Here is a 27,223-nt window from a genome sequence, read left to right as displayed (position 1 = left end):
ACTTCTTTAACATCTTTCTTCTGTTGTTCCTTTTCCTTACGTCTATGCGCTGCCCGAGTCATTCTTTGCTCTTTCATCTCAGCTTGTTGAAACCACTCAGCCTGTGATTTTCCAGCTTTCATCAATACAGCTTCTTCAGACTGCTGTTCAACCTCCTTCCCATCCAAGACTTTAAACATAATAGGTGGTGCTGAGCGTGCTCCCAGGACCGAAGTATAAAACTCCTTTGCTTTAAAAACAGTAGTAAGTCTATAACGTGTCCCCGCATGGCTCACCACTATTCCAATCGGAATATCCCATCTGAATGGCATCTGCCTTTTTTTAAGTTCATCTGCTAAGAAAGCAAACTCTTTTCTTCTTCTTAAAATTTTAGATGGGATCTCCTTTAAAATTATAACATCTTGTGCAGCAATCTGAAACCTCTTATTGTAAAAAGCTTGTATGATTTCATTGCGCAAAGATCTTTTCCCAAAATAAATTACCACATCTCTTGGCAGGTTTCTTTGCTTTGCAACCCAGGAGTTAACTCTAAATATTTTTTCAATTTCTCTGGATATTTCCTCTTTTTCTCTGCCCAAAATTACAGCAAAATCATTTACTACCATCTCTCTCAGATCTTGTTGCATATCCTCTCTCAGGCCTCTGATTCATAAAGCAAATTCCATCTCTCTATATTGAGATATAACAATTTCATCTTGTGAAATCTCCACCTTTTTTTCCATTCCTTCAAATTTTTCCTCCAACACCTCCACTTTATCTACAACTTCTTCAACTCGAGAATCCAGTTTTTCAACCACAGAACCAAGTCCTTTTAAAGCCAAAACTATATCTTGCCTCAAAATACTATTATTCTCCACTAAAAGCTCTTTCACTTCACCTCTAATTTGAGATATAGCATTTCCCATTATATGATTAACCAGTCTCTTAAAATCTCCAGTGTTGGAGCACCCACAATTTCTGGAGACAAGTTGTTCCGCTGATTAATTATTCTAACTGTCAGGAAATTTCTCCTTAGTTCTAGTTGGTTGTCTCCTTGATTAGTTTCCATCCATTGCTTCTTGTCCTGCCTTCAGATGCTTTGTAGAATAGGTTGACCCCCTCTTCTTTGTGGCAGCCCTTACATATTGGAACACTGCTATTATGTCACCAATAGTCCTTCTTTTCACTAAACTAAACATACTCAGTTCCTGCAAACATTTTTCATAGTTTAGCCTTCAGTCCCCTAATCATCTTTGTTGCTCTTTTCTGTACTTTTTCTAGAGTCTCAACATCTTTTTTATATCATAGTGACCAAAACTGGACACAATATTTCAAGTGTGGTCTTACCAAAGCATTATAAAGTGGTACTAATGCTTTGTGTGATCTTGATTCTAGCCCTCTATAAATGCAGCCTAGGACTATGTTGGTTTTTGGCAGTTTCAGCACACTGCTGACTCATATTTAAGTAATTATCCACTAGGACTCCAAGATCCCTCTCACAGTTACTGCTATTGAGCCAGATACCACCTATACTGTACCTGTGCTTTTGGAGTTTTTTGCCTAAATGTAGAACCTTATTTTTTTCACCATTGAATTTTACCATTGTTACTTCGGGTCCAGTATTCAGTTAAGATCCTTCTGTATCTATCTTCTAGAGCAGCGGTTCTCAACCTGTGGGTTGCAACCCCATTTGGGGTCGAACGACCATTTCACAGGGGTCGCCAAACAACGCGATCCACCATTTTTTTGGAGCCGGCGCAGGGGGCGCCGCCGCGCATGTGTGCCGCGCAGGGGGCGGCGCAGGGGGTGCCGCTCATGCGTGCCGCACAGGGGGCGGCCCCGCACATGCGTGCCATGCAGGGGGCGGTGCAGGGGGCGCCGCCGCGCATGCACACTGCACAGGGTGCCGCCACGCATGCACGCCACGCAGGGGGCGCTGCCGCGCATGCGCGCTGCCTGCTCATGACCGGGGTCGCCGGTCTCTGAAGATTGAGAACCACTGTTCTAGAATGTTGGCTATTTCTGCCAGTTTGGTATCATCTGCAAATTTAGAATGGAATAGAGCTGGAAGGGACCTTGGAGGTCTTCTAGTCCAGCCTCCCACTCAAGCAGGAGAACCTATACCATCTCAGACAAGTCCAGTCTATTGTTAAAAACCTACAATTTCTGAAGGCAAAGTGTTCCACTGGTTAATTGTCGTCACTGTTAGGAACTTGCTCCTTAATTCCAGGTTGCTTCTTTGTTTGATCAGTTTCCAACTGATTTCTTGTCCTTGTGCTTTGGAGAATAATTTGACCCCCTCTTCTTTGTGGCAGCCTTTCAAATACTGGAATACTACTATCATGTCACCCATATTTCTTCTTTTCTTTAGACTAGCCAAATCCAATTCCTGCAGCCATTCTTCATATGTTTTAGTTTCTAGGCCTTGGGTCATCTTAGTTGTACTTCTCTGAACTTTTTCTGAGAAGAGCAGCTAAGATGATCCAAGGCCTGGAGACTAAAACATATGAAAAACGGCTGCAGGACCTGGGTTTGACTAGTCTAAAGAAAAGATGAGTTCCCCTTCTGTCCCCTCATCTAAATCATTTATAAAGATACTGAAGAGTACTAGGTCTAAAACAGAACCTGGGGTACCCCACTGCTTACTTTCCTCCATGGAGATGTAGTTCATTAAGGCAGTGGCTCCCAACCTTTTCTATACCCCACATCCCTAGAACATTCTGATATAATCTTGCACCCTTTACAAAAGTTCAAAATAACAGCAACGGATTATGCTTATACACTATAATTTTGAAAACTCAAGTTTTCGCACCTCCTGAAATATCGTCTCCCACCCCCCAATTGGGAACCCCTGCAATAAGGACTACAGGTTGAGTGAGATTGATCAGCCTCACGAATCCATCTGGTAGTGATGCTATTTAACTCACTTGTTTCTATCTTTTCAAGTAGTTGGTTGTGGTCTATTTTATGAAATGCCTCATTGAAGTCAAGGTAAATTATATCTATAGCATTTTTCTGGTTCACTAATTTTGTCACTTTGTCAAAGAATGCGATAAGATTTGTCTGACATGATCTGTTTTTGACAAACCCATGTTGGCTTCTGGTTATGACTTTGTTTGCCTCTAGGTATTCACAGATTCGTTGCTTGATTATCTTTTCCAGAATCTTCCCAGGTATTGATGTCAGAGTTGATCAGGAATCTGATAAGTTTGATTATTGGTTTGAAGATTGGTTTAAAGGGACATATTTGAGATGGCAGAATTAAAGTTCAGGCCTCAGCAGGCCTTCAAGTATGTGGAAAGTTCCATAAGAAACCACAAGCCTGTGGTTATGCCTGTGACCATATCTGCTTTGTACTATGAAAGACATATATTTTATCTGCTTTTGTTAGCTTTCTCTTATGTAACTAAGTAGAAATGAGAATATATATATATATATATATATATATATATATATATATATACATACATACATACATACATACATACATACAAATACCCGCGAAAACCTCAGAAAACATATATATATATATATTCAATAATGATGGTGAAAATGCGACTCCCGGGCATAATTATAAATGGAATGAATAAAGCGCGTTCACCAGGAGAGTTTAAAGTTAAAATACTTTAATTAAAGTATTTTACTATATTAAAAGGTTGCCAAGCTTTCGTTGGGAAAACTCCCCAACATCTTCAGGGCTGAGAGACCGTTTCTAACAAGGTGATTTAAACGGGTTCCATAGACGTCTGCGCTTGGTTCCTAGATCGTGCCAGCATTCCCCACTGAACAGCTGATAGTGGGAGGGGGAATCGGAGTAAAGATTTCTTCCGTCGTTCTCTCGAGCACTTGTGTTCACATCTCCGTTTGAATCATCCTCCTCCATCATGGTGTCCTCCATGCTCATCTTCCCTCGTAGGTCAATATTCAAGTTAAATCCCCCCCATTTCTGTGAGGAAAAGTCTGTTGGTATTTGGGCAGATTCCCCGCTCATGTTACTTTCCCTTTTATCAAGCAAACGGGTCGTCATCACATTTTTTTTTTAAAGAAATTTGAGGATAGAACCACTAAATTTAGCACTACCCATAATAATAATAAAAGTGAATATCCCATACAGAGAGGGGAAAAAAAAACATGTGATGATGACCCATTCGCTTGATAAAAGGGAAAGTAACATGAGCGGGGAATCTGCCCAAATACCAACAGACTTTTGCTCACAGAAATGGGGGGGATTTAACTTGAATATTGACCTACGAGGGAAGATGAGCATGGAGGACACCATGATGGAGGAGGATGATTCAAACGGAGATGTGAACACAAGTGCTCGAGAGAACGACAGAAGAAATCTTTACTCCGATTCCCCCTCCCACCTATCAGCTGTTCAGCGGGGAATGCTGACACGGTCTAGGAACCAAGCGCAGACATCTATGGAACCCGTTTAAACCACCTTGTTGGAAACGGTCTCTCAGCCCTGAAGATATTGGGGAGTTTTCCCAACGAAAGCTTGGCAACCTTTTAATATAGTAAAATACTTTAATTAAAGTATTTTAACTTTAAACTCTCCTGGTGAACGCGCTTTATTCATTCCACATACATATATATATACACACACATACATATATATATATATATATATATATATATATATATATATTTCTTACACAGTCTTACACTGCGTTTGGCTAGGTGTCCACGCCATTGACTAGGGGTGTTTACATTGCAAGGGAGGTTGATGGATCTCTTGTGGCCCAATAGACTGTCCAAAGGGTGCGACTGGCATAGACGTCTGGGCTCGACACAGGGTAAATCTAGAGTTAAGGACTGGCTTGGCTCCTACACTGAAGCCCCACACAAATATGCCAATCTAGTTTTTCCATTATTCACACTCCATAAACCTAACTGGGCAGACTTCCAGGCTATAAAACTTTTATAAAACCCTAGTAAGACTACACCTGGAATACTGCAGCCAATTTTAGTCACCATATCACAAAAAAGATGTTGAGAGTTTGAAAAAAAATCAGAGAAGAGCAACAAATATGATCAAAGACCTGGAGACTAAAACATACGAAAAACGGCTGTGGGACTTGGGTTTGGCTAGTCTAAAGAAAGGAAGAAATAGGGGAGACATGATAGCAATGTTCCAGTATTTGAGGGGCTGCCACAAAGAAGAGGGGGGGTCACGTTATTCATCAAAGCACCGGAGGTCAGGACAAGAACCAATGGTTGGAAACTGATCAAAGAGAGAAGCAACCTGGAATTAAGGAGAAACTTCCTGACAGTGAGGACAATTAAGCAATAGGCGCTCTATCACTGGAAGATTTTTAAGAAGAGGCTAGACAGTCACTTGTCTGAGATGATATAGGTTCTCCTGCTTCAGCAGGGGGCTGGAGTAGAAGACTTCCAAAGTCCCTTCCAGATTCTATTCTATTCTATTCTATTCTATTCTATTCTATTCTATTCTATTCTATTCTATTCTATTCTATTCTATATGTTTTTCTTGCAGCTAAGGAGAAGCGTCTGGTAGTAGCTGCTGCTAAAAAATTGGCTGAGGAGAAAAAGTCTCTCTTTCCTGATATCGATCCTAAGTGGTCTATCAACAGCTATGATAGTTCAGATTATGAACTCCTTAAATAATTTCAGGACCTAATTGTAACCCCTTTATAAACTGCTGTTCTTAAACAGAAAAATTAGGGCAAGATTTGTTTATCAACTGCCCTCTGAAAGCCCAATTGATTTCCTTGAGCACCTTTATCAGGCCTTTCGTAAGTAGAGTGACTTAAATCCAGAGGCCCCACAGAACCACCATTTGGTGAATATGCTTTTTATTGGCCAGAGTGCCCCTGATATTAGACACAAGCTACAGAAGCTTGATGCACTGCCTCTGAGATGATGGAAAAACTTTTGGAGTGGTTCATAAAGTATGTGTGGCTAGATCTGAGACCAAAGCAAGAGGTGCCAAGAAGGAAGGAAAACACAGCATTATCCTTCCTGCTGAAGCTCTTCATCAAGGACCCTTAGATAGAGGCAAGGATGGGGTTATCACAGAAGAGGTGGCTGAGGAGGGACTCCTCAAGGTAGGGACATGATTCCCATGTTTCCGGTTGCTCAAGGACATTAGCTACAACCTTTTGCCTTGAAACTGGATCAATACCGCATATATAAGAAGTTTGGCCACTGGAGCAGGGAGTGTCCTTTGCACCCCCAATGTGATGACCAAGGGCCCCGAACAGAGGCAAAGCAATTAGCTGGTCAGAATAATTGTTTTTGTAAGCACTGCCAACGTTCACCCAACAGCCCCCACATATGCTGGCACAAGTTCAATAAAACAGTCAACAGAGTTAAACAGTTCTTTAAAGTAAAACAGATAACGAAGTATGATCTTTTCAACACCCAGCTTGCCTGTAACCTGCAAACTGCAAAACTGAAGACAACAAGAAAAACTCAGCAGGAAACAAACTTGATCCAAAATACAAAGAGTCCAGGTACAAGAGCCCACATGACAAGAGTTCATATTTGTTCCCGGCAAATGCCCCACCCCACAGCGTCTCCTTAAATACCTACTCCCCAGGTATGACTTGTGAAGTGGGGCGTGACGCTCTCCTCCCGACCAAGTGAGCCTGCTTCCGTTGTTCCCTCCTCCTTTCTGCTCTCCTTGCTCTGGGATCTGGTGGGGAGGGGCTTTGCTCCTCGCCTGAGCTCTGCCTTCCCTGTTCCAAACTTGAAGGGCCCTGGCCTGCTTCAGCCTGTTCCTCCCCACAGTTCTCTGAAGCCACAGACACCCCCTCTTGGGCCTCAACAGGGAACTCCATGTCGTCCTCAGAGTCAGGTTCGGATGGAGGCATGACACCCAATCTGCTCCATGACCCATAGGTTGTGCTACCCACGGTCCCATTCTAAATTCTAGGGGCATCAGGGGCAGAGAGATTTTGTCTCCCAGCCCTCTCAGAAACAGCTCCCTCTGCACCCGTAGTGAAACTCCAAGTCTGAGGGAGACCAGTACCCTATTTGATTCTCATAGGAGCATCACACTCAATACTTAACTGTCCATTGGGGCATTCTTCTTCAGAAAACATGGAAGTAGTTGGAGCTGGTGGTACAACATTATCAGCCTCTATTCTTGATCCTCTAGAACAGCGGTTCTCAACCAATGGGTCGCGACCCCATTTGGGGTCGATCGACCATTTTTGGGCGGTCGCCAAAGAAGGCGATCCGCCATTTTCTCCCCTCAGGGGGCGGCGCCGCGCATGCGCAGAACGTTTGTGTGACGGGGTCGCCGTCACACAAACGTTGAGAACCACTGCTCTAGAATGTTCTATTGGCAATTCCTGCTTTACTCTAATGGCCCTTTTGGGCTGGGATTTACTTGTTAAGTTACAAGCTACCATCTCTTTCCAGGGACACCTTATAGAACTCTCAGTTCTCCTAGAACAAGCCTGGTACTTAATGGTCCTTCAAGCTTCACCAGTAAATATTGTTCCCCAACCTCATGACTTATTGGAACAGCTAGTAGACCCAGAGGTATGGTAGTCTGGAATCCCCGGACAGGCTATGAATGCATCCCCAGCGGAAATAACATTATTAGCCAATGGACAACCGGTCTCTATATGTTAGTATTACATTGGTATGGAGGTTTTACAGAGACTAGAACCTATAATCAATAATTTCCTCACTTATGACCATATTAGGGAGGTTGTTAGCCCCTATAACATACTGATCCAGCCAGTCAAAATGTCTGATGGCTCTTACCACTTCTCTCAAGATCTGTGCACCATCAATCAAATATAGTTACATTGCATCAGATGGTCCCCAATCCCTATATTTTGATTAGTCAGTTAGACCCTCAACTCATATGATATATAGTTATTGATCTTAAAGATGTTTTCTTCTATGTCCCCTTGGCTCCTGTGAGCCAACACCTTTTTGTCTTTCAATGGCAACATAGATAACTTTGCTGGACTTTTTTGTCCCAGGGATTTAAGAATAGCCCGACTATCTTTGGGAATGTGTTGGCCACTGATTTGGCCACATGGTGGCCACTTGCTAATATCACTGCAGTTATGTTGCAATATGTAGACCTGCTTTTGGCTACCCCTTCTGAGGATGATTATCTTCGGAACTCTGTTTCCCTATTGAACTCCCTTTGCCACTATGGCTAGAAGAATTCTCATGCTAAGGCACAATGTGTTAAGCAGGAAGTCAGATATTTAGGTTACAACTTCTGGTTCCAGTTCGCGGCGTCACTAGTCGTATGGGGAGACTTCTCTCCTCATTGACTAGGTTTCCCTCCATCGGTAGACCCTTATACAGGTCCAAAGTCGCCCTGGAGGGTGCGACTTCCATCGAGGAGGCTGCTATTTGGCTGAAGAGAAGAGGCAGCTCCTCCAGCTGTCCGGACGAATCTCCGAGGGCCGACGGAGAAGATCGGCCAGTAAAATGGCCGATCGCCCTGCCACTTCAGACCGTAAGTCAGACAACATCTAAGCTTTGAGTGCCCCGTGGTGAATCTGGGTGAGAAGTTTTTCTTATTTTTCTCTCTTTTCTGCCTTTTTTCGTTTGTGTACCTGTAAGAGCTTTTGAAATTATTTCCCTGGCTTGGAAAGGCGGCTTCTGCTTTTTTTGGGAAGAAAGGCATTTTACAAATACTGAAAGACTATATTTTATTTTTATTTGGACACTAAAAAGGAAAAAAAGAAGGAAAAAGTTTTCTCTCTCCTTTCTTTTTAAGAACTTTACTATTTCTATTTATATATATTCTGTCTAAAAGACAGAAAAAAAGAATTGATTTTTGGAAGACCTTTTTAACTCACTGAGGGCATCTAGTGGCGAAAATTTAATATTGCAACTTTGTTTACTCTTCTATTGAATTTGAAAACACTAAAGATAAGCTGTACACCTGTGAAGCTGTGGGGATGGATGTTTTTACATTAAACAAAGCCTTTACAAAAAAGAAAAAGAGATTTCCTTTTAAGCATTAATATTAAAATGGAGAAACCTCAGATACAACTGAACTGTGCACTTATATTGGAAAAGATTTATGAGGCCACTGCAGAAATTTGTGCTACATTTAAAAACTGTACTTTGGAATTAAGATCCAGAGATTCTACTACATTTGCTCAAACCGATGTCCAGGTTATAACTGATCATGGCATAAATCAAAATGTACCAGAAGAGGAATTTACAGAGATAGAAGTGGAATTTATTTCATCTGACAATCCTTTCTTCAGCAACTTAGAGAACCAGAAGAAGCAAAGACTAAGACCTCAAAATACAAAGCAACTACATTGCAAGGAGAACAGAAAAAGACATTTACTGCAGAGGACGAGATTTCTATTTTCTCAAAGATTACTACAAGCAACAAGAATTGACCTATTGGTTGAAAGGGAAAAAATATGTTTATTGCAGAGGAAGGGGCGTACATTTTCCCAAAGATTACTACAAGCATCAAGAATGGATTTACTGGTTGAAAGGGAAGCGCTTTTATGGAAGCCCGGGTGGCATAGAAAGAAACCCAGAATTAGACTGAAAAAGAAATTTAAAAATGTTTAATGGAGTAAAAGGCAATGTTGATTTTATGGATTGTTTTAAGGATAGTGATCTAGAGCCAGAATTAGGAAAAATGCAATTATATACATGCATGTTTAAATTAGTAAGTGCTTAAACTGATTAGGTGATTTTTGTGTATAATAATATGATCTGATAAGGTATGATAATTAATTGGATGGAATTTGAAGTTTGTGTAATGAATTGAAAGGAATTAAGGTTTAACATTATTATTATTTTCTTTTTTCTTTTCTCTTAATTAAATCAGTTATAACTATATACATATGTGTTTAAATTAGTTAGATGCTTTTTTGTTGTATGGAATGGTTTGGATAAAAGAACCTTGGCTTTATGGATTGTATTAAGGATAAAAAATATACAATCATTCATATATATTTGTTTTCTGAGGTTTTCGCGGGTATTTGTATGTAGGTCTTTGGTTGTTCGGGTTTTCTCCCGTGTAAAATTGGAAGTGTCTTGGCGACGTTTCGACGAAGTCCCATTCGTCATCTTCAGGCTGGTGTTTTCAGCCTGAAGATGACGAATGGGACTTCGTCGAAACGTCGCCAAGACACTTCCAATTTTACGCGGGAGAAAACCCGAACAACCAAAGACCTACATATATATATATATGTATTAGTCTTTGGTTGTTCGGGTTTTCCCGCGTAAAATTGGAAGTGTCTTGGCGACGTTTTGATGAAGTCCCATTCGTCATCTTCAGGCTGGTGTTTTCAGCTTCGTGCTTTGTGCTGCTGAGCACGAAGCTGAAAGCACCAGCCTGAAGATGACTAATGGGACTTCGTCGAAACGTCGCCAAGACACTTCCAATTTTACGCGGGAGAAAACCCGAACAACCAAAGACCTACATACAAATACCCGCGAAAACCTCAGAAACATATATATATGTTTAACTAGCAAAAATGCAAGAACACCAGGAAATATAAAACTATAAAAAGTTTTAATAAGTTAAAATACCAAGCTTTTGCTGGCAACTGCCAGCATTGTCAGGGTAGCTTCCAGTCGATGGGAGAGGCTATTTATGGATATGGTGTTCTTTGCGCCCGGCCCCTGGACCTTGTTACAGGTCCCAGCCAATCCACTTGCACTCTGATCGTAGTTTCCGTGTTGCTGATCGTTATTTTCTTGCTTTCCTTGTTTGTATCTATGTCCCCACCCCCCTCCTCATGTGGCTGTGGATTGGGGGAGCCTGTACATTTTCGCTATTTGTTTTCCTCATCCTCCTTCCTGATACTCTCCCTCCTCGTTCTCCTCCCACCTTCCCTCTTTCCATAGTCCTTTTTCACAGTTGCCATCTCATTGCTTTCTCCTACATCACAAGATTTCATTGCAGTTATCTTATCGTAACCCCCGTTCTCCAATGTTGCCTCACTAACTTTCATTTTCTTATCAATGGGAGCGTTTCCAATGGCATTGCTAGGGCTCGTAACATCTTTAGGTTGACTGCCACTCTCCTCTCCACATAGAGTCCTTGGTATGGTGGTCGACCCCTCTATCGTCTTGAGGGGGAGGAAAGGGGGCAGGTTTTCCAATTCTCGGTTTCTTACTCCTTGCATATTTCAGGCCCCCTTCCCTCCCCCTGAAGATGATAGAGGGGACGATCACCATACCAAGGACTCTATGTGGAGAGGAGAGTGGCAGTCAACCTAAAGATGTTACGAGCCCTAGCAATGCCATTGGAAATGCTCCCATTGATAAGAAAATGAAAGTTAGTGGGGCAACATTGGAGAACGGGGGTTACAATAAGATAACTGGAAGCTACCCTGACGATGCTGGCAGTTGCCGGCGAAAGCTTGGTATTTTAACTTATTAAAACTTTTTATAGTTTTATATTTCCTGGTGTTCTTGCATTTTTGCTAGTTAAACATGAGTCTACCCAGGAATCACCTTTTTGTTTTTAGCATTCTTAAGAATATGTATGTATGTATATATGTATGTATGTATGTATGTATGTATGTATGTATGTTCTGGAGTTGAAAAAAAATGTTCAGTCATGAGAATGTAATTTTGAAGCGCTTAAATTGATTAGGTGATTTTTGCCTATAATAATATGATCTGATAAGGTATGATAACTAACTGGATATTTGAAGTTTGAGTAATGAATTGAAAGGAACTAAGGTTTAACATTGTTTTTTTTAATTAAGTTAGTTATCACTGGAAAAAGAAATGAATGAGATTGGTGATAAGAAGAAGGTTGAGAGAGATTAAAAACTTTAATATACATGGTAGAGATACTTGAAGTGATAATTTGTTGATGTAAAACAATATTTTATTATGGTAATTTTAAATTGATAAAGCTTTAAAACAGGTGGAGTAGTAACAGAAATTTAAGCTAGAAATGGAATATATTAAATCTATTATGTTATTTGTGAGAAATAGAGAGATGATAGTGAATGTATTAAGTTGAGCTCTTTATGTACGTTTTTCACCTTGAATTGTTTGTTTACCCAAACACCACGGTGTGTCTAAAGTATTCTTTGTTAAAATTAAAAAAAACTACTAAAATATATTTTTTAAAAAAAGATATTTAGGTTACATTTATCTCATGGTACTAGGAAGCCCTCACAGGAGCAGATCCAGGCTGTCTTCTTAAACCACTTACAACAAAACAATAGCTACACGGTTTCTTGAGAATAGCAATTGGATACCCAATTTTGCTTTAATGACAAAGCTCCTGCATGAAGCTACAAAAGGCTCTGATAGGGACTCTTTTGAATGGACAAATGATTACCAGATGGTGTTTGACAGTATCAAAACTTCTTTAATGCAAGCCCTCAGAATTCCTGGTGGCTGCTGGTGTTTTAACCCTTGGAAGTTGGGAGTGCCCAGTCGCATACTTCTCTAAACAACTTGACCTCATTGCCCAGGGATAGCCTGCATGCCTCCATGCAGCTGCAGCTATCATCCTTTTATTAAAAACTACTGAGCACCATCATTGTCACTGAGACTCTTTATTCCATCCAGGACCTGCTAGAATCAAAAGACGCCATTGGCTAACAGCCAATCGCCTTGAGAAGAATCAAATAGCCCTTCTTTATAATCTGCATGTACACTTAAAGTGGAGTGGCAGATTCAATCTGGCCACCTTTCTTCTCCAACTGGAACAAGATGTTACTCGTGATTGTGTCTGAACCATCGCTGAGGTGTTTTCTGGTCATCTGGATCTGGCTGACTGGCCATTTAAGGATGCAGATAGGGACCTGTATACAGATGGCGGCAGCTTCATGTGCCAGGGAAAAAGAATGGCTAGGTATGCTGTGATCACTTTGGACCAAGTATTGAAAGCAGCAGCCCTCCCTGGGTGAACTTCAGCCCAAAAGGCTGAGCTCATTGCCTTGACCAGAACCTTAGAATTATCAGAAGGCACAGTTGTTAATACTTTTACAGACAGTAAATTTGCTTTTGGTGTTGTAAACATACATAGTCCCTTGTGTAAGGCGCTCTGTTAAATATGGATCTGAAATACTGAGATTATTGGATGTTGTTTTGCTTCCCAGCAAGGTAGCCATTATACGTGTAAAGGCCCATGGTAAAGATGAAAGTAAACACAGCCAGGGAAATGCCCTGGCAGACTGCATTGCCATGTCTGCTGCCTCAGGTCCCCTTTTCCCTTGGTATGTTTGTGCACTCATTCTTTCCCATTTGCCTATGCCATCTCCTTTGTATACCTTACAGGATAGACACAGAATGTATAATATGGGTGCTGTTTATTAGGGGAATTGATTGGAAAAAATGGGGAAAAAACTTCTCAGTGTATGAATTGTGGGCCCTCCTGAGAGAATTACATGCAAGTACACATTGGAACTCCAAGGCTATGGCCGAACTCCTCATAAAGAACTATATTTGTCCTGGAATCTTCAAAAAAGCTCTTATTGTGGTCAGGCAATGTGATGTTTGTCAGAAAAACAATCCAGCAAAACCCCACTTGGGTTTCCACTTGGGCAAGCTTAGGCGGAGCCATGCTCCTGCCAGTTTGTGGGAAGTTGATTTTACTGAATTACCTAGGTCTGTGATTTCCTGGATCTATTTTCTTTTCTTTTTTTGAAGATGGGAACTACATCACCTCTTTTCCAGCCTTCTGGTAGTTCCCTGATGCTCCAGGATCTTTGAAATATATGGTTTAGTGGTTCTGAAATCACGCCAGCCAATTTGTTCAGAACCTTGAGGTATAATCCATCTGGTCCTGGTGATTTGAATTCATCTAGGATGCACAGGTATTCTCTTATTATTTTCTTGTCTATTTTAACTTGTATACCTAATCTTTCTTTTATGGTACTGCTTTTGTTAGGTTGGACTGTTTTTTTTCCCTTTAGTATAAAGAAAGATGAAAAAAATGAGTTAAGCAGTTCTGCTTTCTCCCTGCTGCTCATCATCTTGTTGCCATTTTCTCTCATTAATGGACCAATCATTTCCTTGACTTTTTTCTTGTTTTTTTATATGATGAAAGATGCTTTTCTGTTGTTGTTATTTTTACTTTAGTCATTTTGTCATCCGTAGAATCCTTCCCAGACTCTAAATTTATTGAAATTAGCTCTGTTAAAGTCTAAGACTCTAGTTTGACTTTGTTCTATTGTCTGTGCTTGCATAATGTTGAATTCCAATAGTGCATGGTCACCTCCCCACCCCACCCCACCCAAGGTTCCTGTAATTTCAATGCTTTCTATCATTTCATCTCTTTTAATTAGAGTTAAGTCCAGTATGGCTGACCTCTAATTTTTCTCTCTACTTTTTGGGAGACAAAATTGTTTGCTAGGTTTTCCAGGAATCTAGTTGATATTCCACTAGGATATATATTGTTCAAAAGAAACAGAACCAATTCAAAAATAGGGGTAGGAATTGTATATAAAGAATTCCTACACCTGAACAGAAATACACAATACTAGGGATGAAAGCCCTCTTGAAATATTTGGGTGAATATTAAAGGAAAAAGAAATGACATTGCTATAGGTGTATACTACCCAACCGAGTGGAAGAAACAGATGAACTTTTTGCTACTCAGTTGGCTGAAATGTACAAGAATCACACTGCTGTAGTAATGGGTGACTTTAACTACCCTGACATCAATTTCTAAACAAATTCTACATTGAGTGTGAAATTGAATAGGTTTCTGACATGTCCAGCTGACAACCAAAATGTAATGGTGGTAATAAAAGGTCAGCTATACTGAACTTAATCCTAACTAATAGGGATGAAATGGTTAAAGGAGTGGAAGCTGTAGGAATGGGGGGGGGCAGAGCGACCATGTCATACTAGAATTCACCTTAATGCAGGCACAGGTAACTGAACTAACTCAGACCAGTGCTTTAGTTTTAGGAGAGCTGACTTCAACAAACTAAGAGAGTGTTTAGGAAAGATTCTATAGGTGGACATCCTAGAAGGAAAAACAATTCAGGATGCACAGGAAATTCTGAAAAATGAGATAATAAAGGACTAAATCAAAACAGTACCAGAGGGAAAAAAACAAGAAAGACCATCAAATGAGACCATCAAAGTTGCATAAAGAGCTCTCTGACAAACTGAGGGACAATAAGGATGTATAAAAAATGGAAAGAGTAAAAGAGTAACATGTTACTAAAACATAATACTAGCAAATAGCTTGAATCTGCAGCATTGGAGTCCAAAAAGCTAAGTCTTAGAAGGAATTAAGATTTGCAACATATGCAAAAAATAATAAAACAGTTTCTTTCAATATGTAAGGAGCAAGAAGAAAGTTAAGGAAATGATCAGTTCACCAGCAGCCCCCCTGGAGGAGAGTCGCCCCCAGGCGTGGCCCACGCAGACAAGCACAACCAAGGACATGGCAGCCAGGCAGCAGGGACAAGACTCCGCCCTTGCACTCCGTCGCATGCAGATGATGTGGTTGGAGGGCGTGGCCGCTATGGCACTGCAGGGCCGCCTGGGCGATCTGCAGCGGGCTGTGGAGGTGGTGGGTGGACCTGAAGGCGGGCAGGGTAGGGGGCAGAGTGGGGGTGGGCTGGGGGCTGGGGCGGTTTTTGGGCACTCAGTCTCTAAAAGGTTCGCCATCACTAGTTTAATTCCTACTTTGCATCTCTTCATCTAAAAGGAAAAAATAGCCCAACCTATCGAAAGGAACACTGTGGGAAACAGAACAGGAATGCAGGTCAAAATAGGCAATAAAATTGATAAGAGAATACCTATCCACTTTAAACAAGTTCAAATCGCTTGGAACTAGTTTGTTTACATTCTAGGGTACTGAAGGAGCTGACAGATGTGATCTCAGAACCACTGAACAAAATCTTTCAGAGTTCCTAGAATATAGGAGAACTGCCAGAGAACTGGAAAAGAGCTGATGTGATTCTAGTCTTTAAAAAGGGGGGGAAAGGTGGATCCAAGAAACTATAGACCAGTGAATTTGACATCATCACCTGGGAAATCCTGGGAAATATAAGCAGCAGCTTTGTGAGCACCTAGAAATGAACAAGGCAATCACTAGAAGCCAGTATGGGTTTGTTTGTTAAAACAGATACATTGTCTCTTGAGACAGGTAAATCCAAAATGGTAGGATAGCCTTTGTACATGTTTTTATTTCATGGTGAACCTATGCTGATGAGAACATACATGCATACAATTGTATTCATGCAAATAATCTTTTATCCATTTTGCTTCTGAGAAGTTAGTATTTTTTGTAAAGTTGAGATTATTATGCTAGAAATATTTTTCACTAAAATGTATGTGTACATGTTTTCACACATAGATGAAAGTTATTAATTGGAGAAGGTTGAAAATTAAAGTGACAGTATACACTTTCATTAACTTTCTTTTATATTTTCTGAAGTTTTGCAACAGATATTATTAACATATATTATGGAAGTGAAGAAGCAGTGTGTGAAGACTTGGAACTCCAGGCTTTTGTGAAGGACATCTTTGTATATGGGATGAGGGGCAACAAGGATTCAGGTGATGTACAACTTCTACTGCAGTCCAGTTCTCTGTTTTGTGTTCCAATGCACTTAAGTTGATGTAATAGAACTTTCCTTCTTTGGACCAATTCTATAGCTTATTTCTTTAATACATTTCAAACAAACAAGCCTCTTCCTTTTCTGACAAAAATGGAAACCTGAGAAAAAAATTAAAAATAAATATATATTTTTTAAAAATATTAAGAATATTTCATTGGCAACAATGGAATAGGAACAATGTATATCAAAATGATAAATGACAAAGTTTCTTGGATCTCAGTTGGAATCCAAGCAGGGAACAAGTCTATGAGGAATGCTTGGGGAGTGTACTTATCTGGTTATCTGGGAACAATTTGATCCTGTTTGACTTGATACAGTGCACAGAGTCCTTGATGCTGTCAGTGCAACTACCTGTCATTTAGAGCCATGTGCCTCCTGGCTGGTGAAAGCTTCCACAACAGTAACCTCCAGGTGAGTTCAGGCAGTGATAATCACATCACTACAGGATGGGATGTTTCCAGGACCGTTTAGGGAGGCTTTGATCTGCCCCCTCCTCAAACAAACATCATTAGATTCTACCTGCTTGCACAACTTTATACAGTTTATCACCTTCCCTTGGCAGTTTCAGAGGGTCCTGGATGAAACAGATTTTTTGGACCCTTTCCAGTTTGGTTTCAGGCCTGATTATGGGACAGAAACAGTTTTGGTCCACCTATCAATGATTTTGGTGAGAGCAGGGTAGTGGTAGTGCATCCATCCTTGCTCTCTTTAACCTATCAGTAGCCTTTGATATCGTCAACTATGGCAGTGGTGGCAAACCTATGGCACGCATGCCAGAGGCGGCACTCAGAGCCCTCTCTGTTGGCACATGCGCCATGCCCCGGAGATGGCAACCATCCCTCTTCAACCAGCCGCCTGCTAACTCGCTGAGGTCCCACATGGCCAGATGCATCCCAGCACCCATGCGCTCGCTGGCCTCTGTGTGTAGGCAGCAGCCACTCTGGCCCATCTCACCTTGCCCTGTGACAATGGAACCCCTGCCTTGCCTTGCCTTACCCCACAGGATGAACCTCCTGCCCACCGCTCCACCTGCCAGAGACCCCCTGGATCTCCCCCAACCCTGCCCAGCCCCCACAGCCCCTCCCTATGAACATCAAGGTGATCACGCCCACCTTGGCCACACCCACCCAATCTGCCATGACCACCACAGCCATGCCCACCCAGTGGGCCACATCCACCTGGCACCCGGCGATAAATAAATGGATTTTGGGTTGCAGTTTGGGCACTCAGTCTTTAAAAGGTTCACCATCACTGAACTATGGTATTCTTTTGGGCCAGCTGCAGGATCTGGTGGTGGGTGGCACAGTTTTGTGCTGTTTTAGCTCTTCTGGTTCTGATTGGGATTAATAGGATCAAAGTTCCAAATCATAGTCACTTGTGGTGTGCTATAGGGTTCAGTACTCTCTCCACTCCGTTTTAATATCTACATGAAACTTCCGGGTGAGATCATCCACCAGCATGGGATGAGGCATCATCAGTATGCTTTATATTTCTATCCCAGGTGACCTAAATGTTGCTGTTATTGTTTTTTTATGGTGGCTGGAGGCTTTGGGGATCTGGATGGGGGAATTGCGAGGTGCATTGGTTGCCAGTTTGCTTCTGAATCCCACTCAAAGTATTAATTATCACCTTTAAAGTCTATGACATGGATCCAGTCTACCTGTGGAACTGTCTCAGCCTAATGGGATTGGCTCACCCCAGTTGTTTTGGCAGAAGGGGCATGCTGTGAACCCTGTAGATCAAAGAATTCTGGCGGGCAAGGCCCAGAAGAAAGGCTTTTTCTGTTGTGACTCCCATCCCTTTGAGTTGAGATCCACCCTTGTGGTCTTTCCTAAACAGACTCAAAATCTGGCCTGCCAAATGGCCTGGAGCTCTAATGGGGACATTCCATGTTGGAGGTAGTTAGTGGACCAGAAAGATCTCACCCCCATCCCATTGTATTCTGGTTTTTCAGGTATTTAATCTGTATAAATGTTCATATTTAATGTTTCAGTGTTTTAATGTTTTGATTTTATAAGTTGCCTAGAGTCACCTAACCATGAGATGGGTGGCATATAAATTTAATAAATAATTTATAATAAAAGTTTGATGCTAAAAATGTTATCTACTATATTAGGAGACCAATAGAATCTTTTCTGACTAACAAAAGCTCATGCCTTTTAATAAGATCTGTTATTCAGAAAATATACTACCAGACTCCTTCTTGATCAGGAGACCTTATACCACAAGTGGTATGTGTGTGTATGTATGTGTGTGTGTATATATATATAGTACAAATAAAAATGAGAATATAGGTATAAAAATATACTTTACTAAAAACCGCCGAGCTTTCGTTGGGAGGCTCCCAACATCATCAGGGCTAAGAAGCCAGTAAACAACGATGACTTAAATGGGTTTGGCTGACATTTGTACCCAGCTCATGGACCGCGTCACTGGTCCTGGCCAGTCAATTTGTGTTCCAGATGTTTCCTTGTTACTCTCCTTGCATTTCCTTCTATCGTTCTTCCGGATCGCTCCTCCTACCGTTTTATTGCTGACACTCAACTCTTTCAAAACTCTTTCATCCTCCTTTCTTCCAATGGCATTAGCTCTCATCCCATTCCCCCTCCCGTTATCTACTTTAGGGGTGTCTAATTCTCCTCTATCACTGTTATAACTCCCACTGGGATCACAGTTATATCTCCGTGTTTCTTTTGATTGCGGGTCGGTGTTTTCCCTCTGTTCTATATCCTCTTTTCTCACTCCCCTATTATTACAAGTGACGTTTGTACAGGCGTTATATGTTTGAGCACCCATGCGCTCATCCCTCATTCTAGCATTCTCTATATCCACCATTTTCTGTTGTTCTATCTGTTTACTGCGCGAACGAGTATTTACCCCACCTCTTTCTCTTCCTTCCCCCCTCGTCACATGTTTTTCGCTGTTGCCATTATCGATGTTTCCCTTATAAGTAGTGCACAAGCAAGCATTACACGTCCGAGTCTCCACATTCTCCCTCCCCCCTCTTGCATCCACCATCCTCAGCTGCTGATGGTCGTCCTTATCATTCAAGACGGGTTCAGAATATTCATTCCAGGGGGTGCCAAGCTGCTGGTGGGAATGCTATTCGTCTGCAGCGGATCTGGATGAAAAACCACCTCCCTCCCTTTCGCAGCATGCATGGGCGTCCGTTCCACCCTCTCGTTCTTCTCCTCCCCCCCTTTTTTCATTGTGCGATCCTCGTCACCATCTTCCATAGCATCGGATTGCAAGATCGTATTGCTGGATCTCCCAAACTCTCCATTGCTGCCATCATGCTTCAAGGGTGGGGGTCCATCGGGGTGGTGTTGGAGAAGACATGGGTCCTCTATCGACGAGTGCTTGCGTGTGCTTGGTAACGACAGATTCCCCAGTTGTTCGTCGGAATGACATTGACTTGGCGAGGCATTACAAAGGTGTTCCTGATGCGTCGGGGGTTAGCCAAGACTCCATGTACCTGTTCAGGGTGGGGATCAGGTACTTCATCATGATTGCAGCCCTGTAAGCATCGGTCAAACAGCTTGTGGTGATTGGAATGGTAGTTGGAATCCCATTTCTTCAATGCTTGTTGCGCTGGATGTAAGTCAATGTGACGGTTGATTGAGTCTCTGTTAGAGTACCAAGCCTCTTTCAATAGCTGGTCTCCTTTAGTGGCATCCTCAGGCATAATGCAGCACTGAGGAGTTTAAAAAGGAAGAAAGGAAACATCTCTTCCACATTTGCCAACAGAATGGGTACCCTATGAGATTTATCAGACGGCACAGCACCACACCACACCCCCGAGACAATCGGTGGAGAGAGGAACCATCATCACAAAAAACACGCATCTCTCTACCTTATATCAATAACATCTCGGAAGCAACAGCTAGACTGCTGGCCCCCTATAAGATAGAAGTGGCTCACAAACCTAATCAGACACTATGGTCCAAAGTCATGTGCCCTAAGGACCCACTTCTTGCCATGGATAGATCAGCAATAGTTTATAAAATCAATTGCAAAAATTGCGATGGCAATTATGTGGGCGAAACAACTAAGCGTTTAAGAACCCACTTACATGAACATAAATTAGCCATAAGAAGCTACTTCCAAATATGGAATGCATATGGCACAACATAGCCATCAATTTGACTTTGAGAATACACGCATTATGTCTGAGGATGCCACTAAAGGAGGCCGGCTATTGAAAGAGGCTTGGTTCTCTAACAGAGAATCAACCGTCATATCGATTTACATCCAGCTCAACAAGCATTGAGGAAGTGGGATTCTAACTACCACTCCAATCGCCACAAGCGGTTTGGCCGATGCCTACAGGATTGTAGCTGTGACGAGGTACCTGATCCCCACCCCAAACGAGTACACAGGGTCTTAATCAATTCCCAGCGTACTAGGAACATCTCCACAGCACTCAACCAATGCCAGTGCCATTTCATCAAACAACTGAGGAGTTCACCGCTGCCAAATACATGCAAGCACCCACCGATGGGGGACCCGCGTCTTCACCAACACCATCCCGATACACCCCCACCTTTGAAGCTTGACAACAGCAGTGGAGAACTTGGAAGATCCAGCAAGAAGAACTTGGAATCCGATGTTATGGATGGTGACAGTGAGGACCGCACGATATAGAAAAGGGGGGGGAGAGAAAAAGGAGAAAGCGGAATGAACATCCATACACGCTGCGGGAAGGGGGGGAGTAACTTTTCACCTGGATCTGTGAAGGGACAAACAATCACAGATGAAGGGTATTCCCACCAGCAGCTTAACTCCCTCCAGGACAGGTATTTTAAGCCCGTCTTGAGTAGAAACGATAGCCATCAGCAGCGAAAGATGGTGGATATAGGAGGGGGAGGGGGAGTATGGAGGCTCGGGCACACAACGCTTGCACACGCACTATTCGCAAGAGAAACATTGATAACGGCAATAATGAGGAACATATGACATGGAGGCGGGGAGAAGGAGGAGAGAGAGGTGGAGTAAACACTCACTCGCGCAGTAAACAGATAGAACAACGGAAGACGGTGGACATAGAGAATGCCAGGGTGGGGGATGAGTGTATGGGTGCCCAAACATATAACGTCTGCATAAACATTACTCGTAGGAATAAGGAGAAAAGAAAAGAGGACATAGAACAGAGGGAAAACATCGATTCGCAGAAACATCTGGAACACAGGGCCAGTGACGCGGTCCAAGAGCCGGGTACAAATGTCAGCCAAACCTATTTGAGTCATCGTTGTTTACTGGCTTTTAGCCCTGATGATGTTGGGAGTCCCCAACGAAAGCTCGGCGGTTTTTAATAAAGTATTTTTTATTCCTAAATTCTCCTGGTGATCGTATTTTATTTATATTATAAACATGCCCAGGAGTCGTATTTTTATGGATATCATTCAATATGTGTGTGTGTGTGTGTGTATGTGTGTGTGTGTGTGTGTGTGTACATGACATAGCGTGATGTATCACAATGTTTTTTGCCTTTGCGGAGCCGGGGTGGGTGTGGCCTGCATGTGATGCCTCCGATCTGCGGGCCACTAGTTTGACACCCCCGTCTTATAACATTCTGACTGCCCAATCTCTTCTTGAAAAGTTTTAGTGATGGTGCACCCACAACTACTGAAGGTAAGCCATTTCACAGATTAATTGTTACTGCCATGAAATTTCTCCTTAGTTCTAGGATGGATCTCTCTTTAACAAGCTTCCACCCATTACTTCTTGTCCTGGCCTCAGGTGCTTTGGAAAATAAGTCTTCCTCAAGTACTGGAAGATAGCTATCATGTCATTCTTAATCCTTCTCTTTGATAGGCTAGACATGCATAGTTCCCTTAACCATTCCTCACATAGTTTAATTCTCTGCACTCTTTCAAGGGTATCAATTTCTTTTTTTATATTGTGACAAGAACTCACCAGTGAAGTATAAAGTGGTACTATCACTTCACATAATCTTGCAGCCTTGGAATGCATTGGCTTTTTGACAGTTGCAGCACATTCTGACTTATACTTAAGTGGTGGTCCACTAGGACACCTAAATCCCTCTCACAGTTGCTACTACTGAGCCAGATACCATGTATTCTATATCTGTGCATTTGGTTTTTCTTGCCTATGTTTAGGACCTTACTTTTCTTACCACTGAAATGATTTTGTTGCATAGGGTCCAGTATTCAGATCTGTTAAGATCCTTCTGAATCCTGATTCTATCTCTGTTAGCTATTCCCCCCCAGCTTAGTGTCATCTGCAAATTTGATGAGCTCCCCTTCTACTCCCTCATCTTGATAATTGATTAATATGTTGAAGAGTACTGGGCTTAAGACAGAACCTAGAGAGATTTGCGGTTTGCCGAGGCAGCCGATATGGACATCTGGAAGGCAAGCTCTGTCTTCCGCGTTCAGTTTTGCTTTGCTGGGGGACCCTGGAAAGGGTCTAAAGTTGCCCTGTAGGGGCGACCAGCAAGGAGGGGATCCCTGTTGGATTGCAGGAGGGCGGTAGCTCTTCCGCTTGATCCAGGGCAGCCCTCCAAACCAGCAGATGAAAGACCAGCCATAGCAATATGGCTCGTCATTAGGCTGTAGACAGCTGAAGTCACTCTTACCATCAGGCAATTTTAAGGCAGCATGGACAAGACTGGGTGAGATCTACTTCTCTTAAATCCCAACTATTTTCTTTATATGTATAAGCTGCTTTAAGTACTTTTCCCCTTGTGGAGAGGGAAGGGAAATTTTACCCCTCCCTCTAAAAACAGCTGCAACTGACTATCCAGGGAAGTTTTAAAAAACGTTGCAAGAATAACCTGATCCTAATTGGAATTTTATTTCTTAAAGTTTGTGGATTAAAAGACTTTCTATTCTTACTGAAGATCTGGGTTTTTACTTATAAAAAAGAAGTAAAACTGAAAAGATTATAAAAACTTCAGAACTAAAGGAAAAATTTAAATATAGGGACGACATCTTGTGGCTAAACCTGGTATTACAACCTGTTATTGTTTAAAACAGACTTGGCTGGCAGCCTAGACAATAGATAAGACTTATAACCTTGAGACACTTATCAGCAGTGAAGCCAGCTGTGTTCCATACCCACTGGAAAAAAAATTATATTGCAAAGCCTTTAATCTAACACATTACTAAGAGAATATGGAGGAAGATCAGGAACAGATTTTTATTCTGAAAGCGATTTACCAAACTATTCTTACAGCTACTGATGAAATAAAAGGTTACAGAATCGAACGGGATGTCAGCCCAGATATACAAACTCAAATTTTGATTACAACTGAAAAATCAACTACACAGAATATAATGGAAAAAGTGGACCAATTAAATACTATGACTGAGGATCCAATTAAACGTTACATTTAAATATTTATGGGAAACTAAAATTTGGGAGAAACTTACCAGGACATTGTCTAAAAAGATTGAATGTTAAAATGGCTAAGATATGTATAAACTAAAAATTATTGATAAATGTAAGAAAGCTATTTGCATTAAATTGATATAATAAGAATTGCATTAATTCAAATGTGAGACAGTAAATACCAAGGGAAAAAGAGAGGAAATATTTAATGTAATAATTTGTGATTTGCACTAAAGAAATTTGTATATTATTGAATTATGAACCAACCCAGCTGCCATGCTGCTTTTCAAATATGTAAATATAAAACTGGAAAATCAATAAATTTAAAAAAAGACAGAACCTAGAGATATCCCACTGCATGCTTCCCTTCATGTAAATGAAGCTCATTGTGAATTACCTGATGAGTGCAGTTGGGAACCAATTGCAAATCTTTTTTTTATTATTATTAAAAGTTTTACAATTTTACAATAAAATCCCTCTCCCACTACCTCCCTACCCTCCCAACCCCCCCCCCCTTCCCAGAGCTGAACACAGGGTTAACTAGAACTAAGAATACAAAACATTTAAACTTAAGTAAACCCCAAACAAAAGTTACAAAAAAAATCCAATATATATATATATATATATAATAAAAAAGTCCAATATATATATATATAATAAAAAATACTTATTATCTTAAACTTTAAACTTTAAACATAAATTATTCAAAAGCTAAATAATATCTTTTAATATCATACTTATACTGTATAAAGTTTATCCATTTTTTCCACACCAAGAGATATTTCTCTTGCGATTGATCTTTCAAATAAGCCGAAATTTTTGCCATTTCAGATAAATAAGAAACTTTAAAAAACCATTCCTCCAAGGTAGGCAAAAATTCCTTCTTCCAATATTGTCCTATCAACAACCTTGCCGCTGTAATTAAATTTAACATTAAAATAATTTCTTTATCATCACAATCAACAATAATACCTAACAAAAACAATTGTGGAGTGAATTTTATCCTTCTCTTAAAAATTCTTTGAATATTCCACCATATCTTTATCCAAAAAGCTTTTATACTTTTACATGACCACCAAATATGATAATACGTTGCATCCAAACAACCACATCTCCAACATTTAGGTTGCAAATTTGAATACATACGAGACATCTTTTGTGGATCAAGGTGCCATCTGTAAAACATTTTGTAAAAATTTTCCCGTAAATTTTGTGCTTGCGTGAATTTAACATTCCTCACCCAAATTATCTCCCATGTTTCTAATAAAACCGGCTCATCAAAATTTTGAGCCCATTTAACCATGCAATCTTTAACTAATTCTGTTTCTGAATCCAACTCCACTAATACATCATAAATTCTTTTTATATGAGATCGACTTTGATCTTTAATTTGTTTCAACAAATTTTCATCCTCTCTAATCAAACCCACTTTATAATCTATCTTCCACCTTTCCAATAATTGTCTATACTGAAACCACGAATAAATAATATTTTCTTGTGCTAATTCATCTATATGTTTTAATTGCCAATTCTTCCCATCCCAATTAAGTAATTGTTTATAAGAAATACTGTCCATCTTCAATCCTTTCCTTATTCCTTCTATTGCGTGCCCCGGAATAGCCCATAATGGGATTCTTGAGTCTATTCTATAATATTTCTTCCAAACTCGAAGTAGAGAAATTCTTAAAATATGAGACTTAAAAGCCCTATCCACCTTCTTATTATAAATTAAATAGGCATGCCATCCATATAATAAATCCCACCCCTCCAAAAGGAGTATATCTACATTTGTTAAATTAATCCAATCACTAATCAATGTTAAAACCACAGAATCATAATACAATTTGAAATTCGGTACCTTGAGTCCACCTCTCTCTCGTACTTCTTGTATAATTTTAAATTTTACTCTTGGTTTTTTCCCTGCCCAAATAAATTTATTAATACCTTTCTGCCATTCATGTAAACTTGCCTCGTTCTTCAAAATAGGTATCATTTGAAATAAAAAAAGAAACTTTGGCAAAACATTCATTTTAACCGCTGCTATTCTCCCCAACAAAGATAATTGCAACTTTTTCCAATCGTTTAAATCCTTTTATACTTTAAGCCACAACCTTTCATAATTATTTTTATACAGTTTTGCATTGGAAGCGGATAAAAATACCCCCAAATATTTTACCTTATTAACAATTTCAAAACCTGTCAATATAACTAAAGTCTCCTTATCCAAATTAGTCATATTTTTGGCAATATTTTAGTCTTATTATTATTAACTTTAAAACCAGAGACTTGTCCCAAGTATTTCCTCCTTTTCTCTGTCCAAAATCACAGCAAAGTCATTTGCCACCATCTCCCTCAAGTTTTCTTGCATATTTTCCCTCAAGCCTCTGATTCTTAAAGCATACTCCATCTCTCTGTATTGAGACATAACAATTTCGTCTTGTGAAATTTCCATCTTTTTTTCCATTCCTTCAAACTTTTCATCCAATATATCCACTTTATCTACTACTTCTTCAACACAAGAATCCAACTTTTCAACAACAGAAGCAAGTCCTTTTAGGGCCAGAACTATATCTTGCCTCAAAATATTATTATTCTCCACTAAAATCTCCTTCACTTCTCCTCTAATTTGAGATATAACATTTACCATAACATCTTGCAAGTCTTTTACCGTGAGTGGTTGTATAGGAAGCGAAGATGGTTGTTGGGCTGGTAATATCGCCGGAGAAGAAGCCACCTTAGGTACTGTGGAAACTTGACGCTTTGAAGCCATTTTAAACAAAAGAAAAAATTTTTTCCTTCTTTCCTCCTTCTTAAAAAAAAAGTACAAAGAGATCCCAAGCAAAAATAAAAAGATAAACAAAAGAGAGGGAAAATAACTAAACCCAAGTCTCTTTCAAAAAACCATAATAATAAAAAGCAAAAAAAATAAAGAAAGAAAAAGTAACAAAATCCGTTCCGTTTCTTTTCAAGCACTCAAAAAAAAAGCCTCACATCGCCATTTTACTTTCCCTCTCAACCAAAAAAAAGAGAAAGTGAAAATAATTCTTTAAAATTAAAGTCCAAATAAATCCAAAAAGTAAAAATTCCCCACTCAGCTCTGTCCGCTTTTTTTAAAATAACTCACCAGTTCTCTTTAATCGCGGAGGTGGGAGCAGCGTCTTGCTTTGTCCCGAACGACAAGCAACAAAGACAGCTGAGAAGCGGAGATTCCCTGAACTCCGTGGGAGCACTCTTTTCGCCCCCCCAAAAAACTTTTTGGGGGGTTTCAGAGGCTCTACCACTATTCAGGGTAAAACTCCCCGCCTTCCTTTAGCCCAGGAAGGAGGTTTTAAACCGCGGAACAGCTGATATCTGCT

At 40.7% G+C, this 27,223-nt stretch overlaps 1 protein-coding gene across 2 annotated transcripts in view; it reads left to right on the top strand.

Annotated features, from left to right (window-relative positions):
• ALOX5 (arachidonate 5-lipoxygenase) overlaps nucleotides 1-27,223 on the top strand; it is a 195,086-nt gene that overhangs the window by 130,843 nt on the left and 37,020 nt on the right. For both annotated transcript variants that reach the window (XR_005554610.1, XM_039326022.1), the window contains exon 11: nucleotides 16,331-16,452. Coding sequence is in view for 1 of the 2 variants with exons in the window: in XM_039326022.1 (XP_039181956.1) it covers nucleotides 16,331-16,452 (122 nt within the window). In the remaining variant the exon portion in view is untranslated. The remainder of the gene's footprint in view (nucleotides 1-16,330; nucleotides 16,453-27,223) is intronic.

The sequence above is a fragment of the Crotalus tigris genome, unplaced genomic scaffold (assembly GCF_016545835.1).
Source record: "Crotalus tigris isolate CLP2741 ecotype Arizona unplaced genomic scaffold, ASM1654583v1 scf7180000024339.11422700, whole genome shotgun sequence".
Taxonomy (NCBI): domain Eukaryota; kingdom Metazoa; phylum Chordata; class Lepidosauria; order Squamata; family Viperidae; genus Crotalus; species Crotalus tigris.
Note: the sequence above shows the minus strand (reverse complement) of the source record. Positions and strands in the feature narration are given on the sequence as shown.